At 43.3% G+C, this 15,985-nt stretch overlaps 1 protein-coding gene across 1 annotated transcript in view; it reads right to left on the bottom strand.

Annotated features, from left to right (window-relative positions):
• The window catches only part of rasef2 (RAS and EF-hand domain containing 2), an 80,442-nt gene extending 65,255 nt beyond the window's left edge, over positions 1-15,187 (bottom strand). Inside the window, exon 1 of the mRNA XM_068017753.1 lies at positions 14,703-15,187. Within this exon, the coding sequence (XP_067873854.1) occupies positions 14,703-15,031 (329 nt within the window). The 5' untranslated portion in view covers positions 15,032-15,187. The remainder of the gene's footprint in view (positions 1-14,702) is intronic.
• Between the last annotated feature and the right edge of the window lie 798 nt (positions 15,188-15,985).

Below are 15,985 nucleotides of genomic sequence, written 5' to 3'. Positions count from 1 at the left end.
ATCAAAATCATTCACTTGATATCACATTCACTGTGCTGTCTGACAAGGTCCAACGTCTTGCAAGATATTTATTCAGACAGGGGGATTTCTTTTCAATTCCATCACTGTCATAGAAGACTGTTCTCACCAATTAAAGCAAGAAATTAAGGCACGGGAACAGGAAACATTAAGGAGCTAAAATTTTAATTGAATCCTATGTTTTTGTTTCATCCGTAAAAATTACTTAACAGCCAATGGAGTACTTTGGAAGTGTTGTAATTCAGAAAAGCATACAGCCAATATGTGCACAGCCAGCTCCCACAAGCAGTATTGGGATAAGTAACCAGACAATCTGTTTTAGTGGTATTGGTTGAGAGATAAATATTGGCCAGGACAGCGAGAACTCCCCAGCTCTTCAAAAAGGTCCCACGGCACTATTACATTCAGCTGAAATGATGGAGGGGACCTCAGCTTAAAATCAAAAAGATAGACCATCCAACAATGGTGTACTCAAGTGTCAGTCTAGATTGTGCGCTCTCCTTTCTGAAATAGGGTTTGAAGCCATAACCTTCCAACTCTTGGGGAAGACTGCTGACACTGAGCCAAGGCTGACACCTATGTGATCCATAAGTTCCGATTTGGGTACAGAGACATACTGTGGAAACTGGATAATTACTTGGTTAAGGAGATAGGAAGGGGACCTTGTGTGGAATAAGATATGGGCAAGAGAGATTTGAATGAGTTGAAGAATAGGAGGTCAGTCAGGAGAGTTTCTCAAGCTACTGCAATTAAGTATATGGTTGTGCATTTTTATAGTGATAAGCACACTAGAAAGTACTGAATTTACAGTTACACCCAACGCAGGAAAGAAAACCAAATTATCAAAGACCTGTGAGACATACTGTAATTCAAGGTAAGCGAAAACTCCTCTGGTTAGTCATACTTTCTGCTCTTTATAAATGCTCTCTTAACCATAAAGAGGACATTGTTACGTCCAAGTGGGTTGAGACATTCCTACCAACAGTACTCAGAGCCAGAGAATGCAAAGGTCGTGGTTGGGCTGCTATGTTGTCAGGAGCACTCAACAAGAAATATTTAAATTACAGCGATTCTTAAATGTACAGCAGAAACCCGTAAAGTGTTGTGACAGCTATCTGGAACTATGCTGCCCTCTATCATTCACATACCAATGGCACAATGCTTCAAATCACCCAGGCCAGATTTGCAAAAGGGTGTCATTTTACTGGTAATGGAGGTGCAGTTTGAGATGCAATGTGAAAAAAGTCACCTGCAATATATTCAGTGGGTATGTCCAGAAAATGTAATAACCAACAGATCATGTATGTAAAGTGATGCCTTTTCAGGACTGAAAGATCGAAAGTATTATATTGTTGAGGTGCAGAGAGAAAACAGGCACATGTGGAAGTGTTTTGAATATTGAGAACTATGATAACACAAACCAGGGATGTAAGCGAGTGGGACTTCAATCTACAAAGGATCCAAAATGATGCTGTAGCTTCCATTGTAAGGGGAACATAACAGTAATAAATAATCCATCAACCCATAATTAATTTATAACTTCAATAAATCACCACATTTGTGAAATTAGGATGTTAGAAAGGGTTTCAAAAATATAACTAGTAAGCAATAAATGGGCACACGAAAAGAGATAAAACTCATCTGAATTCACCACTGGTGACTATTAAGATTGTTTTAATGAATAACATCCCAAAAATGTCTCATTATTAATTATGATATACTTGTATGCATGACTTCATGCTTATTAGAGCTGATCCCTGCTGTAGTAACATTCAGACTTGAGTATACCAATGCTCTCCTGACTGACCTTCCATTCTTCACCTCATCCAGATCTCTATTGCCCATATCTTACTCCCACACAAGGTCCCTCTCACCTATCACCCATCTTGCTGACCTACACTGGTTCCTCATTCCCCCAGTGCCTCCAATGTAAAGTTCAAATTAGTCCAATCCCATCCTGGCCTCTCCCCTTCCTATCTCTTTAACCACCTCCACTGTTACAATTCCAGTCTCTGAACTTTGAGTTCCTTTGATTCTGACCTTTTGTTTTTTCCCAGCCCCCACCTTCCTTCACCACATCATTGGCAGCCAAACTTTCAGCCATCTAGGCTCCACGCTCTAGTATTTCCTCCATAAACCCTCCACCTTTCTCTGTCTCCTTTAAGAAGTACTTCAAATACAACCTTTCAGTCACCCCTCCTAATATCCTCTGCTTTGGCTCAACATCCATTTTGGTCTGATAACACTTCTGTGAAGCACCTTAGAATGATTGCTCTACATTCAAGGTGCTATATAAATGCAAGTTGTTGATGTTACGAATGTTCAGCTGGATGCTGAAACAGCCATTCTTACAGTTGGCACTATATTGGTAATTAAATCCAAACTCTAATCACGAAAGGGGCTGGTGAGGTGATCATCTGCTGCCTTGACAACCAGCTGTTGCAGTAGCCAGCTGTTAGGTAGGCACCAAATAGCCTTTAAAACAGCTCCAAATATCTCTCATTCATTTTGTCTCTGCTCAGTAATGTTTCTTTGAGACTGTGTCCTGTCCCCGTTATGTAGCTCATATAGTTTCTAGCTTTCTCCATGCATGTTTTCTTTCCCAGTGTGTGAAAACGCTTCTTCAACACTTTCTCTCTCTCTCCATTTCTCTCTTCCTGTCACACAAACTGGGGGGAATTTTATGCTCTCCCTCCTGTCGGGTTTGGAGGTGAGGAGAGCATATAATTGGGCGGGATGGTGGCAGGCAGGTACCCCGCCAAATTTCCGCCTATACCCAAATTAAATCTGGGGCAGGAAGGCCCGTGAACTGCCTTCCCGCCCGCCGCCAATTGAGGCCCTTAAGTGGGCAATTAATGCCCAATCCAGGGCCTCATCCCATCATCACGGAATTAGCCCAGCAGTGGGCGGGCCCTCTTCCCCATGGAAAGCACATCAAGCAAACCTGTGCGGGCTGCTTGCTGGTTCTGTGAGGGAATGGGGCGGGGGGATGCAAGCCCTTTGTTAAAAGGCACCCAGTGCCTGAACGAGGGACCCGGAATCAGGAAGGGGCAGGGGGTGGGGCCTGCTGACAGCCACCATCCTGCTACCCTTGCTGCTGACCCCCTTCACCTCCTCCCCCACGACCCCAACCCCACGAAACCCCTCCTGCCCTGACTTACCTGTGGCCTGGTTCCAGTGCCTCGGCCACCGCCTCTGTGGTGGCGCTGCTCAGTTAAAAAGCTGCCAGCCTCTGATTGGCCGACAGCTCTCAGCAGGCGGGACTTCCATCACCCAGAACCTTGATCCGGGGGAAGGCCCGTTGCTGTCCAGTAAGTACCTACTGGCACTTCATCTGGTGGACCTTCCCCAGAGGAGGCGATGTGGGGCTCTCGCCAACACTTTTGTGGGGATGAAGACCCCCGTCGTCAGGGCAAAATCCGGCCCCGGTGTATGTTTGTTTCCTCTCTGTTTCTTTCTATCATTCTCTGTGTTAATATACCATCATAATTTTGGAGGAGTTTTAACTTGAGTGAATCAGTGGAATTGGGTTTGGGTGGTGGGGGGGGGGTTGGGGTTTAAGTTCGCAAAATCCCAAGCCAGCTCCAACCCGCCAACTTCCAGGTTTTACTGAGGTGGGACATGGGGTGGGCAGCTAACCCGCACCTAGTTGGCAGATTGGTATTTTAAATGTGATAATGATGGTGGAAGCCTCGAATTTAACCTGCTCTGCAGGTTTAACTGTGGTCGGCCGACTTTCAAGCACCTCAGGAAACCTGGCAGCTGCACCGATGCAAGGAGATCCTTGGGGAACACTCCTTGTGGGCAGAAGGAGCAGAAGTGCTTCCTCCTGGACCCCACCCACCCCGCCCCCACCCCCATTTAAACCAGTCCCTCCCAACCCTGGCATCAGACTCCACTTCGGGATTAGTCTCTCCCTCGTGGTCAGGGATTAGATACACCCTCCCCTGAGGGTCAGGAATTGACCCCTGGGAACACCCTAGAGGGCCGGGCATCAGCAATACAATTGTGGGTTTCAATTGGCTCTGCTCTGTTTTACATTGTCTCTCGCACCCAGTCTCTGACTCCTTTATTATTCCCACATTAAAACAGTCACCACACTGCAAAAGTACTTCAAAGTACTTAGAGCAGCCTGGCATGTTTAGTGTCAGCCATGGGTCAATGCATTCCGCTCTTGTCTCTGAGTGCAAAGGTTGTAGATTCAAGTCCCAATCTAGCGACTTAAGCACAAACTCTAGGCTGACACTCCAGTGCAGTACTGAGGAAGTGCTGCACTGTCAGATGAGATATTAAACTAAAACCCCATCTGCCCTCTTGGGTAGATGTAAACTATCCCATGGCACTATTTCAAAGAAGAGCAGGGGAATTCTCCCTGCTGTCCTGCCCAATATTTATCAACATCAACAAAATATAGTATATCTGGTCATTGTTGCTGTGGGAGTTTGCTGTGTGCAAATTGGCTGCCACATTTCCTGCACTACAACAGTGACTACACTTCAAAAGTACTTAATTGGTTGTAAAGCACTTTGGGATGTTCTGAGGTCATGAAAGGCATGATAAGTAGTTCTTCCCCTTTTCTGTCTTCTTTTCCCTTTGTCTCTCTTACTTTCCCTCTGTTTTGTCTCTCTTTCCTCTCCCCTACACTTCACTTTTTTTTCTCTGTCCCTTTCCTCTTTCTCTACCCCCATGCTTTCTTAGTCTTCTTTTCCCTTTCTCTTTGTGTATTTTTCTTCTTTTTCAATCTCTATCTTCTTTGCTTCCTCATCGCAGTCTCTCCCTTTTTCACACATTCTCCCCTTGCCTCGTTCTCCCTCACTCTCCCCATTTCATTTCTCTCTCATCCCTTTCTGTCTCCCCAATTTATTTCTCTTTCCTCTTCCATCTTCAAAATACACAAAAGACTGTTCTATGGCTAGAGTTAACAATCTTTGTGTGAAATATGTAGGTTCTTTGTTTTTATTTTGTTTCAAACATTATTTTGGACATGATTAATTTCAGTTGCTGAGGAGAAAAAAAAATGGAGTGAGGGAGGAAAATGGTTGATTCACCTTCTCTCTTCCTTTACTCGAAGATTGTCCTGACTGCTCATTCAGGACTGGTTGTTTCTTTTCTATTTTTCTATATGCTTTTCTCACTTTTGTTTCAGACCTTGTCCCTTTCTGATTTGCTGCCATTATACTTTGAGCCAATGTGTGACAGAAAAAAATGTAACAGCAAGTTAGCTTGATGTTTACAGGAAATGTACACGATGTGCATTATTGGGCAGATCTGCTATGGCATTGCTCACAGGGAGTCAGAAGGTACATTGTTTTATCTCGGGAAATGTGCAATACTTTAACAGGGCCACTAATTTATGGCGAGTACATACGAACATACAAATTAGGAGCACGAGTAGGTCACTTGGCACCTCAAGCCTGCTCCGCCATTCAATAAGTTCATGGCTGAACTGATTGTTCCACATTTCCACCTAGCCCCAATAACCTTTCACCCCTTGGTTATCAAGAATCTAACTACCTCTGCCTTACAAATATTCAAAGACTCTGCTTCCATCGCCTTTTGAGGAAGAGAATTCCAAAGACTCACGACCCTCTGAGAGAAAAAAAATTCTCATCTCTGTCTTAAATGGGCGACCCCTTATTTTTAAACAGTGACCACTAGTTCGAGATTCTCCCACAAGGGGAAACATCCTTTCTACATCCACCCTGTAAAGACTCCTCAGGATCTTATATGTTTCAATCAAGTTGCCTCTTCCTCTTCTAAATTCCAGCGGATACAAGCCTAGCCTGTCCAATCTTTCCTCGTAAGACAGCCCACCCATTCCGGGTATTAGTCTAGTAAACCTTCTCTGTACTGCCTCCAACGTATTTACATCCTTCCTTAAATAAGGAGACCAGTACAGTACTCCAGATGTGGTCGCAACAATGCCCTGTATAGCTGAAGCATAACCTCCCTACTTTTGTATTCAATTCCCCTTGTGATAAACAACAACATTCTATTAGCATTCCTAACTATGTGCTGTACCTGCATACTAACCTTTTGCAATTCAAGCATTAGGAGACCCAGATCTAGCTGCATCTCAGAGCTCCGCAGTCTCTCACCATTTAGATAATATCCTTCTCTTTTATTCTTCCTGCCAAAGTGGACAATTTCACACTTTCCCACATTATACTCCATTTGCCAGGTCTTTGCCCACTCACTTAACCTATCTCTATCCCTTTGTAGCTTCCTTATGTTCTCTTCACAACTTACTTTCCTAACTATCTTTGTGTCATCAGCAAATTAGCAACCATACTTTTGCTCCCTTTATCTAAGTCATTTATATAAATTGTAAAAAATTGAGGCCCCAGCACAGATCCCTGTGGCACACCACTCGTTACATCTTGCCAACCAGAAAATGACCCATTTATGCCTACTCTCTGTTTCCTGTTAGCTAGCTAATCTTCTATCCATGCCAGTATGTTACCCCGTACACCATGAGCATTTATTTTCTACAATAACCTTTGATGTCGCACCTTATCAAATGCCTTCTGGAAATCTAAGTACAATACAACCACTGGTTCCCCTTCATCTATAGCACATGTAACTCCCTCAAAGAACTCCAATAAATTCGATAAACATGATTTCCCTTCCACAAAGCCATGTTGACTCTGCCTGATTACCTTGAATTTTTCTAAATGCCCTGCTATAATGTCTTTAATAATAGCTTCTAATATTTTCCCTAAGACATTTTTATAAGATATTTTTATTGAGGTATTGTGGAAGTGTTCTTGGTATTTTAAGGCACAGGTTCCAGGGCTGTGTGAAAATTTAGACGTAATGTGTTATTTGATAGGGATTATATGGTGGGATTATTGTAATACCTGTTCTAGTGTGCTCAGCTCTGAGTCAGAAGGTTGTTGTTTCAGGTCCCACCTGAGAGACTTGAGCACAATGTTTAGCCTGACACTAGTACTGAAGAGGTGCATTGTCAGAGGCGCTATCTTTTGAATAAAATATTAAACCAAGGCTGTGTCTACCCTCTCAGCTGGATGTATCTCATTACCTTATATAATGAAGAGCAGGAGAGTTATCACATTGTCCTGGCCAACATTTATCCCTCAACCCAGAGTTAAAACAGATTATCAACATCCTGGGGGTTACCATTAACCAGAAACCGACTGGAGAAGTCACATAAATATTGTGGCCACAGCAGCAGGTCAGAGGTTGAGAGTAATACACCTCCTGACTCCCCAAAGCCTGTCCACCATCTACAAGATACAAGTCAGGAGTGTGATGGAATACTCTCCACTTGCCTGGATGAGTACAGCTCCAACAACACTCAAGAAGCTCAACACCATCCAGGACAAAGCAGCCCACTTGGTCAGCACCAGCTTAAACATCCACTCTCTCCACCAATAATACACAGTGGGAGTATTGTGTACTAAATACAAGATGCACTGTAGCAACTCACCACGTCTTCCTCAACAGCACCTTCCAAACCTGTGACCTCTTCCACCTAGAAGGATAAGGGCAGCAGATGTGTGGAAACACCACCATCTGCAAGTTCCCCTCCAAGCCACACACCGTCCTGACTTGGAACTATATTGTCGTTCCTTCACTGTAGCTGGATCAAAATCCTGGAACTCCCCCCCTAACAGCACTGTGGGTGTACCTGCACCAGATGGATTGCAATGGTTCAAGAAAGCAGCTCACCACCACCTTCTCAAGGGCAATTAGGAATGGGCAATAAATGCTGGCCTTGCCAGCAACTTTCACATCCCATGAAATGATTAAAAAACTGGTCATTTATCTCATTGCTGTTTGTAGGAGCTTGCTGTGCACAAATTGGCTGCCACATTTCCTACATTACAACAGTGGCTGTGCTTCAGAAGTACTTTATAGGTTGTAAAGTGCTTTGGGACATCTTGAGGTCATAATAGGTGCTATATAAATGTAAGTCTTTCTTCTTTTGTTGTTATCAAAGAGCATAATGATAAATCACTGCCAGATTATCAGGCACAAGGTCACACCAAGGCCAAGGCACTGTATCAGCAGATTGCCAATCACATTTCTGGTAGAAAGAGAACATGGAATGTGGAGAGACCATGCCAGTTAATATCAGAACCCTGGTCATAATTTCAGGCCTGCACACCCAATGGATTTGTTATTCTTTGTAGAATTCAAAAAAGGAACTGCAAAACATTTCAAACACTTCCTCAACTAATATGCAAATATTTGCTTAGTTTCAACTTTCTAAACATTTACATTGAAGGACTGCACCAGTAGAATACTCTTATTCTCAAGTATTTGACCGATTACAAAGTCGCCTCTGGTTATCTTTTGAAAAAAATTAAATAATTAGCCAGGAGCTTCCTTGGAGCTGCTCCAGCTTCACAGCCATAACTTCACTGTAACTTTGCCAGAACAGTTTACATATGTAAACTGAGTTTCCAATGATCTTCCAGCAAACTTCAGGTAGTGAAGCAGAAGCAGCTCCGAGGAAATTCATGGCCATTGTTTTTAAGACTTGCATAGATCAACCAGAACTCAATGTTACCGTAATGTGCCTCTTATTCCAGAACCTCTCCACCAAAACATTACCTGCCTCCAGTCCTTTGTAACTCTCACTGCCACAGGCACAGTCATCCACATTTATCACCTTTAAGCTTCTCCCAAATCCTGCTTGGTATCTAATCAGTTCCTCTGTGAAGTGCCTTGAGAGGTTTTGCTATTAAAGAGGCCAAATAGCAGGTACAATTGTGACACGATTACGATACTGGGCCAATAATCCTGAGTTTAAATCCCACCATCGCAGTTTGAATTCAGTTTTAAAAATTCTAGTATCAGTACAAGTCACCATGAAGCCATCTGATTGTTGTAAAACCCGATCGGTTCACTAATATCCTTTAGAAAAAAGAAACCTGTTGTTCTTACCTGGTCTGGCTAAAAATGTGACCCTTACTTGCTCTGTGAAGTGACTTCAAAAGCTACTCAGTTGTATCAAGACCAGAAAATTAGGGATGGTCAATAAATGTCGGCCTTGCCAGCAAACACCCACATCCCGAGAATGAATAAATTTTAAAAAGTGAATTGTGGTCACACTCCCAATGAGCAGTTAGGGTGATAAGTTTGAGTTATGGAATTGCTGATATGTTGAAAATTAGTTTGACATGAATAATGATTAATATAACTTCCTCAACTAAGAACTAACAAGAAGAGAGAGAAGTCATGAGGCTAATTATGACAGGAAGAAATGACAGGCTTTGAACTGTTCAGGAAACCCAAACAGTTTCTACTGAGACGTTGATAGTAATAGATCAAGAGGCAAGCAAAGAAGAACATGGCTAAATAATGCAATCGAGCAAAGGCATTATTCAGGAGCTGATACAATCCATGTGTGCAGAGACCAGGAAGAATGATTAGCAACTTCTAGACCAGACTGACAGAGGTTGGGACTGAAACTCAGTGGTCGAACATGATTATGACAGAGTCTTGAAAATTCTCAAAAGGTGGCAGCCTTACACAAAATCTATTTTCATGTATCTAAATTTATTTTCAGGAAGTGGGCATCACTGGCAAGGCTGGCATTTATTGCCTATCCGCAGTTTCCCTGAGAAGGTGGCAGTGGGCCTTCTTGAACCACTGCAGCAGGTTTTGATACTACTGAGAGGCTTGCAGGCTCAGAGGGCATTTAAAAGTTGATCTACCACACTCGTGAGAGGCTGGACTCACATATCGGCCACCACTGGGTAACGACAGCAGGTTTCCTTCCCTAAAGGACATTAGTGAACCAGTTGGGTTTTTACAACAATCCGACATCTTCATGGTCACTTTTACTGATAACCAGCTTTTTATTTCCGGATTTTTAGTTGAATACCTGAGTGCAAGCTATTGGAATGTTTTCTCCTGAAATATTCCTGTAGTGTGGTAAATATTTCACTAGGCCTTTAATTCAACATTGATAGCTAGCTTTTTCTATAAATCTAATCAATAGAAATTGCTTCTGTACTTTCAGCAGTTAGGCACAAAAATCAATTAGATCAGTATTTTCAAGCTAATCCAAATACACTCACAGAATCACTGTGCTGCACTCATGAAAGAATATGGAGAGAAATATTATTTTAAATGATGTCTCCAATGCCAACGAATCAAAACTGTGAGACCTTTCTGGTACAAAGGCTCACTTGGCAGGTCAGAGAATCAGGGATGGAGGTCAGTGCACTTGAACCACAGTGGGGTAAATTTTAACTTTCGGCAGTGGGTGGAAAGTGGGCAGTGACGGAGCATGATACACCCCACCCGAGGACTGGTCAGTAGAAAGGAAAAAGGACAAAGTGTATAACAGCTGTTTGATCCGCAAATGTCCATTTTCCACACAGCCCAAGTTACAAACTACCCCAGTGTTTCCCATGCTACAGCAACTAAAATCAGGGGTGATGCCTGCACTCTGTTCTCCAGTCTGTGCCTCCATTCCACACTGGGGCAGGATCTTGCAATTTTGGGGTTTAAGGTCACAACAATCCAGGCAATGTTTTAATTGATTTCTCAAAATCACATTTAAGAAAAAGCAGGCTTAATATGCTAGAGATCACTTACAATTGTTCAAGACTGAATCCTACTTAAGATGAAAATCTTTTCCAATATGACACAATTTCCAATCAATACTATGCAAAATATTGTTCATAGAATCTTACAACCAAGAAGGAGGCCATTCAGTCCATCATGCCTGTGCCCGTTCCCTGAAAGAGCCACATAATTATTCCCACTCAATGTTCCCTCTAAGCGTGTGAGTGCATGGTCACAGAGCAATCTGGAATGTACCGCACAGTGCAATAAGCAGGCAGTGCAGAACAAAGAAAAATTAGAGGGAACATGGGTCCCACACCCTTACTCTTTCCTCATAGCCCTGCAATTGTTCAGTTTTTAGAAGATCAAAAGATGAACCAAACATTTTCTCATTTAAGGCCAAATTGTATGCATTCCTTCTCATACCAGAATAACATATTAATCAATTAATCAGGTCTTCAGGACTGATAACGACTTTTTAAGTATGAAGGTGCTTTTACAATGTGCAGCAGATGCCAGAGGAAACATAACTGAAGTGAGCACTCACACCTTGTTTCACTTTTGGTGATTGTGAGGCCCAGAAAGACTTGAGAAAATTATACTGTAGTGACAATGGTAAATGACAGGTTTCCGAACATTATTGCATGTTGCAGTGATCCTGGTTCAGCATGTGAAAGTTAAGTCAGAGATTAATCTCTACAGTCAGGGGATAGATATCCAGATAATGAGGTAATCTGTGGCACTTTCTACCAGCCAAAAGAATGCAGTGCCACTGCTGGCATGCTGGGCGAGTTATTTACAATGATCCAGAACGCTGAAGTGTAGCTACAGTTGTTCTTGTGCTCCTTGCATAACCATGGTGTCCTGGTTTAAGAACTGAGAACTTATGATCCTCCTTCAATTCATCATCTTAGAGAACTGAGGATCTGACTCTATCTGTTTAACATTGTAGCTTCGGGTTGTCCAACCTTTTCACATGGGGGGGCCACATTAAAATTTTTGTCTTACATGGTGGGGGGCTGGGGCGGGGGCAGTGAGACAATTTCGGAAAGATAAAGGCATTAACATATATCTTATTATTAATCAAAACAACAACAAAGGCGCATTTTTGTGAAGAAGCTTTAAATGAGAAAACTAATTTATTGACTTACTTTCTGGTCACTATGTTGGACACTAATTTTATGAGATACCTGGCATTTTTTTGCTTGCACAGGTAGTCAGTGTTTGCACACTGACACACTTGTTGTAGTGATGCAGAGTATTCCGGATAGATGTCATTCTGTCAGGAATGATCTTGATCACTCTCGCTCCCTCTCTGTCCCCCCCTCTCTCTCTGCCCCCTCTCTCACTCTCTGCCCCCTCTCTCTCTGTCCCCTTTCTCTTTCTTTCTGCCACCTCTCTCTCTCTCTACAACCTCTCTCTTTCTCTCTCTGCCCCCCCCCACCAGTCCCCCTTTTGCTCTGTCTCTGTTCCCCCTCTATCTTTGCCTCCCTTTCTCTCTCTCAGCCCCCTTTCTGCCGCCTTTCTCTCTCTCGGCCCCCTCTCTCTCTGTCCCCCTTTCTCTCTCTCACCCCCCTCTCTCTCTGTCCCCCTTTCTCTCTCTCTGTCTCTCTGACAGTTGCAGAGAGCGGGAATGCTCAGCAAATGGTTGATCAGTTTAAAAAAAAAATCTCAAGTCAGTTTCTTAGACGACAGATCCTTACATCGAGAACAGCAGTTTCTGACTCCAAATCTGTCCAAAGTTCAGAAACTGCTGTTCCTGACATCAGGATCTGTCAGCTGTGAAACTGACTTGCAATCTTATTTAAAAGCCCCTCTGACAATTGGAATTTCTCATCTCCAGTCACGGACCCCCGGCGAGGATAAGGAATGGTCCCGGGTACAGTTTACATCCGTGGGCCGGAGGGAGTCTTTGACAGGCTAGATCCTGGCCCGCAGGCCTTATGCTGGACAACCCTGTTCTAAGTATTTAAGATCGACATTTATCCATTCAGCCTGCAATTTGATAAAATATTTGATGTGATATCCTTTAGTTGCTGCTGCATTCTTTTAGCACACTTTTCTACAATAATGTATTAACTAGCAAAAAACAACCAAAAGGATCAGAATCAATATTTTCTTCATTAGATTTAAAGAGTTGTTGAGATTAAATTCTGCTCAACATCTATTTTCACTTGGTTTGATCCCAAGTGGCTGTACTGAAATCTCACATCAAAACCCCCCTAAAGATAGCCTCCTATTGGCCCTAGTTTTTTTTTTGCCTCTCTCAGAAGATTACATGCTTACAGGGGTGGGTGGGAGGCTGGTGTTGGAAAGTGTCTAGACATGTTGCTGCACGCATCATTAGTGTACAACAGGCTTGATGGACTAGCTGAGCTTTTTCTTCCCGTCGTACATTCACATGTTTTCCATACTCTCAGGATTCTGTGAGTTTGTCAGTGATTCATTGTGCAATTTGAGGTAAAGGTCAGAATGACTAACAGGTGGAAAGACCATCTTTGTGAAGAGGGGACTGGATTGAAGAATGCTTCTGTGAAGAGGCAAGTGCACGAGTAACAACATTCCTCTACAAGAAATAAGAGGAAATCGTTGTTGAAAACAAGATGAACCCACTCATAAGTCACAGATTTAAGGCTGAATGTTGGAGGTGGAGTGTTGACAAATTACAGCTGGAAATCTGACAGAAGAGTTGAGTAAGATTTGAACCGTTATGTTTATTCCCACCTTTACAAACTAAAGGGCACACTACCATCATTTAGTTTTCTCTCCACACTGCAATTCATCTGCTTTCACTATTTTAAGCCCCAGAGGTAATCACAGTGTTAGAAAAGGAGTATATATCTTTACGTAAGGGCTGGATCTAATTCTCGAAATGAATCTTGCCAGGACATCCACAATGTGATCAGCTGGCGCAATCAGAATGGATTATTGAAGATACGTTATTCGGATGTTTCTATGTTGCGGCTGTCTGCTTTTCTTCCTCCATTTCTCTTTTTGTCACATGCTACTGTGTCAGTGGTGATGGTAGAATCCTTAATTCATGTTGTAGTTTTAAAGTTGCAGGTCCAGCAATGTGATTGTAACCCCTACTCAGGACTTCCCATCAGGTCCAACTCACTGTAATTTATGATCATGTAATGGGTTAACCTGAACTGACCCATCGAAGAATACAAACAATGAATGACGCTATCCAACAGGTTGATGACCTAGGTGTCAATTGTGGCTTAATGGAAGCACTCTCACCTCTGAGTCAGTAGTTTGTGGGTTTAATCCTCACCCAATAGATCTGAACATATAATCTAGGTTGACACTCCAGTGAGGGACTGCTGCATTGTCAGAGGTGCTATCTTTTAGATGAGATGTTAAACTGAATCCTGTCTGCTCTCACAGCTGGATGTAAAAGATCTCATGCCACTATTTCAAACAACAGCACAGGAATTCTCCCCAGTATCCTGGCCATTATTTAGCCCTCAACCAACACCTACAGAAAAAAACATCTGGGCATTGGTTTAATTGCTGTTTGTGGGATCTTGCTGTGTGCAAATTATAGTTCTCTACATTACAACAATGACTAGACTTAAAAAGTACTTCATTGGTCGTAAAATACTTTGGGCCATCCTGAGGTAGTAAATGGTGCTTGATAAATTCATGTTTTTTTTCTTTCAAAGAACCAGCACAAGAACAACGGGCTGAAAAGCCTCCCTCTGTGCTGTGAGATTCCAAGACTTTGCCCTACTTTATGCTGCAGAATCAGAAATCCCAGTATGAGAATGATCCCAAATGCCAAACAGTAAAGTGCAAGAAAACTCTGACTTTTGTTCATTCCCTTCCTGAATGGCACCTACAATGTGTAGGCAATGTTCCCGCTCATCTGCCAAAGGGTGAGTGTAGCAAGAGCAAGATCACCTTAAAACTCTCTCCAAGTTCCAAACCTGTGTTAAGTATTGATAGAACAGAACTCACTGTGGGTGATCAATGTGCTTTCAAGCAGATGGAGATGTCCATGGAAAATGTAACAATAAGAAAGTAGTGTGTGTGAGTGAGAAAGGGGGGAGAGGGAGAGGGAGTGAGGGAGGGAGAGGGGTAGGAAAGTTGCCTACCTTGAGTGAGGGAGGGAGAGGGGTAGGAAAGTTGCCTACCTGCGGAGGTACTGCACCCCATTCCCGAATCGTTCCTCAAACTCCTCCCAAGCCAGTTTCGAGGCGGCTTGTGACCCATCCGACCCAAAGGAGGACAAATCCAGGATTTCGGAAACTTCCTCGAAGCCGGCGGTGAAGTCGTTGAAGTTGATGGAGCCGTCATTGTCCACGTCCAGCTTGTGGAAGAGGGGATCGATCTGGGAGCGAGAGAGCCCGAGCTCCCGGCACACGCTGGAGAAATCCTCAATCTCGATCAGCCCCGAGCGGTTCAGATCACACGCCGAGAAAAGCCTCCTTAAATCCGGCCGAGTCATTGCTCCAATGTCCATCCGGCAGCAGCTGCTCAGAGCAGAACAACTCTCAGGTGCCAGGGACTATCTCTGCTGAATATCCCTGCTCTCAGCTTCCTTTCACCGGGCAGCCAAGGGGTGTGGACCGCTTCTTGACGTCAAGTTGCCTCTCTGCATTGCCCAGTGTGTGTCTTGAGTAATCCCGGTTATACAGGACTGGCTGCAATCATCTAACATCAAACAGGCGTTTTCCAACAGCCAGGATCATTCTGTGCAGCAATCTGTCAGGGTTCACTGTGCTGCAGAGGTTTGTGCAGTATTTTAAACCACTTGCAACACTAATTTGTAGAACACGATGCAGAGCACTTATTTTTAATCTGCTAAAAGCCTTGAATATAGCAAACACTTCCTGTAAGGTCCTATTTCCTGCTACAATTCACAGATCAGATTCCATCCTATTCTCTGAATCACCTGCAGCAATGCCAGGGAAGAGCTGTTACTACAGCTTTAAAAATGGAAGCAAACGTTGACATTGAATTCCACACTGGGGCTCTGTCAGCGGCACTCTTGTCCCATTCCAAAAGGTTTGAGCATAAACATTGAGGCCGACTGGCCCAGTGCAGCACTGTTGGAGGTGCTGTCTTTTTGATAAGATGTTAAACCCTATTTGGCTGCTCAGTTGGACATAAAAGATCCCATGGCAATATTGCAAAGAAGAGCTGGATGAGTTCTGCTTGGTTTACTTGTCTCTCAACCAACACCGAAAACAGATTATCTGGTTGTTGCCTCTTTGTGATTTGTGGGACATTGTTGAGCACAACTTGGCAGCAAGATTTCCTCCGTTGGAACAGTACAATACAATACACTTCAAAAGTGCTTCATTGGCTGTGAAATACTTTGGGATTCCTGAGATTATGAAAGGTGTTCTATTTCCTTTCAATTCTTTTCCTGAGGAGAAATGGGTTAAAACTGTTGTTTTGCAGGCAATTGGGG

Source organism: Heterodontus francisci, chromosome 38 (genome assembly GCF_036365525.1).
Source record: "Heterodontus francisci isolate sHetFra1 chromosome 38, sHetFra1.hap1, whole genome shotgun sequence".
In the NCBI taxonomy this organism is placed as follows: Eukaryota; Metazoa; Chordata; class Chondrichthyes; order Heterodontiformes; family Heterodontidae; genus Heterodontus; species Heterodontus francisci.
This window is presented reverse-complemented; position numbering and strand designations above follow the sequence as displayed.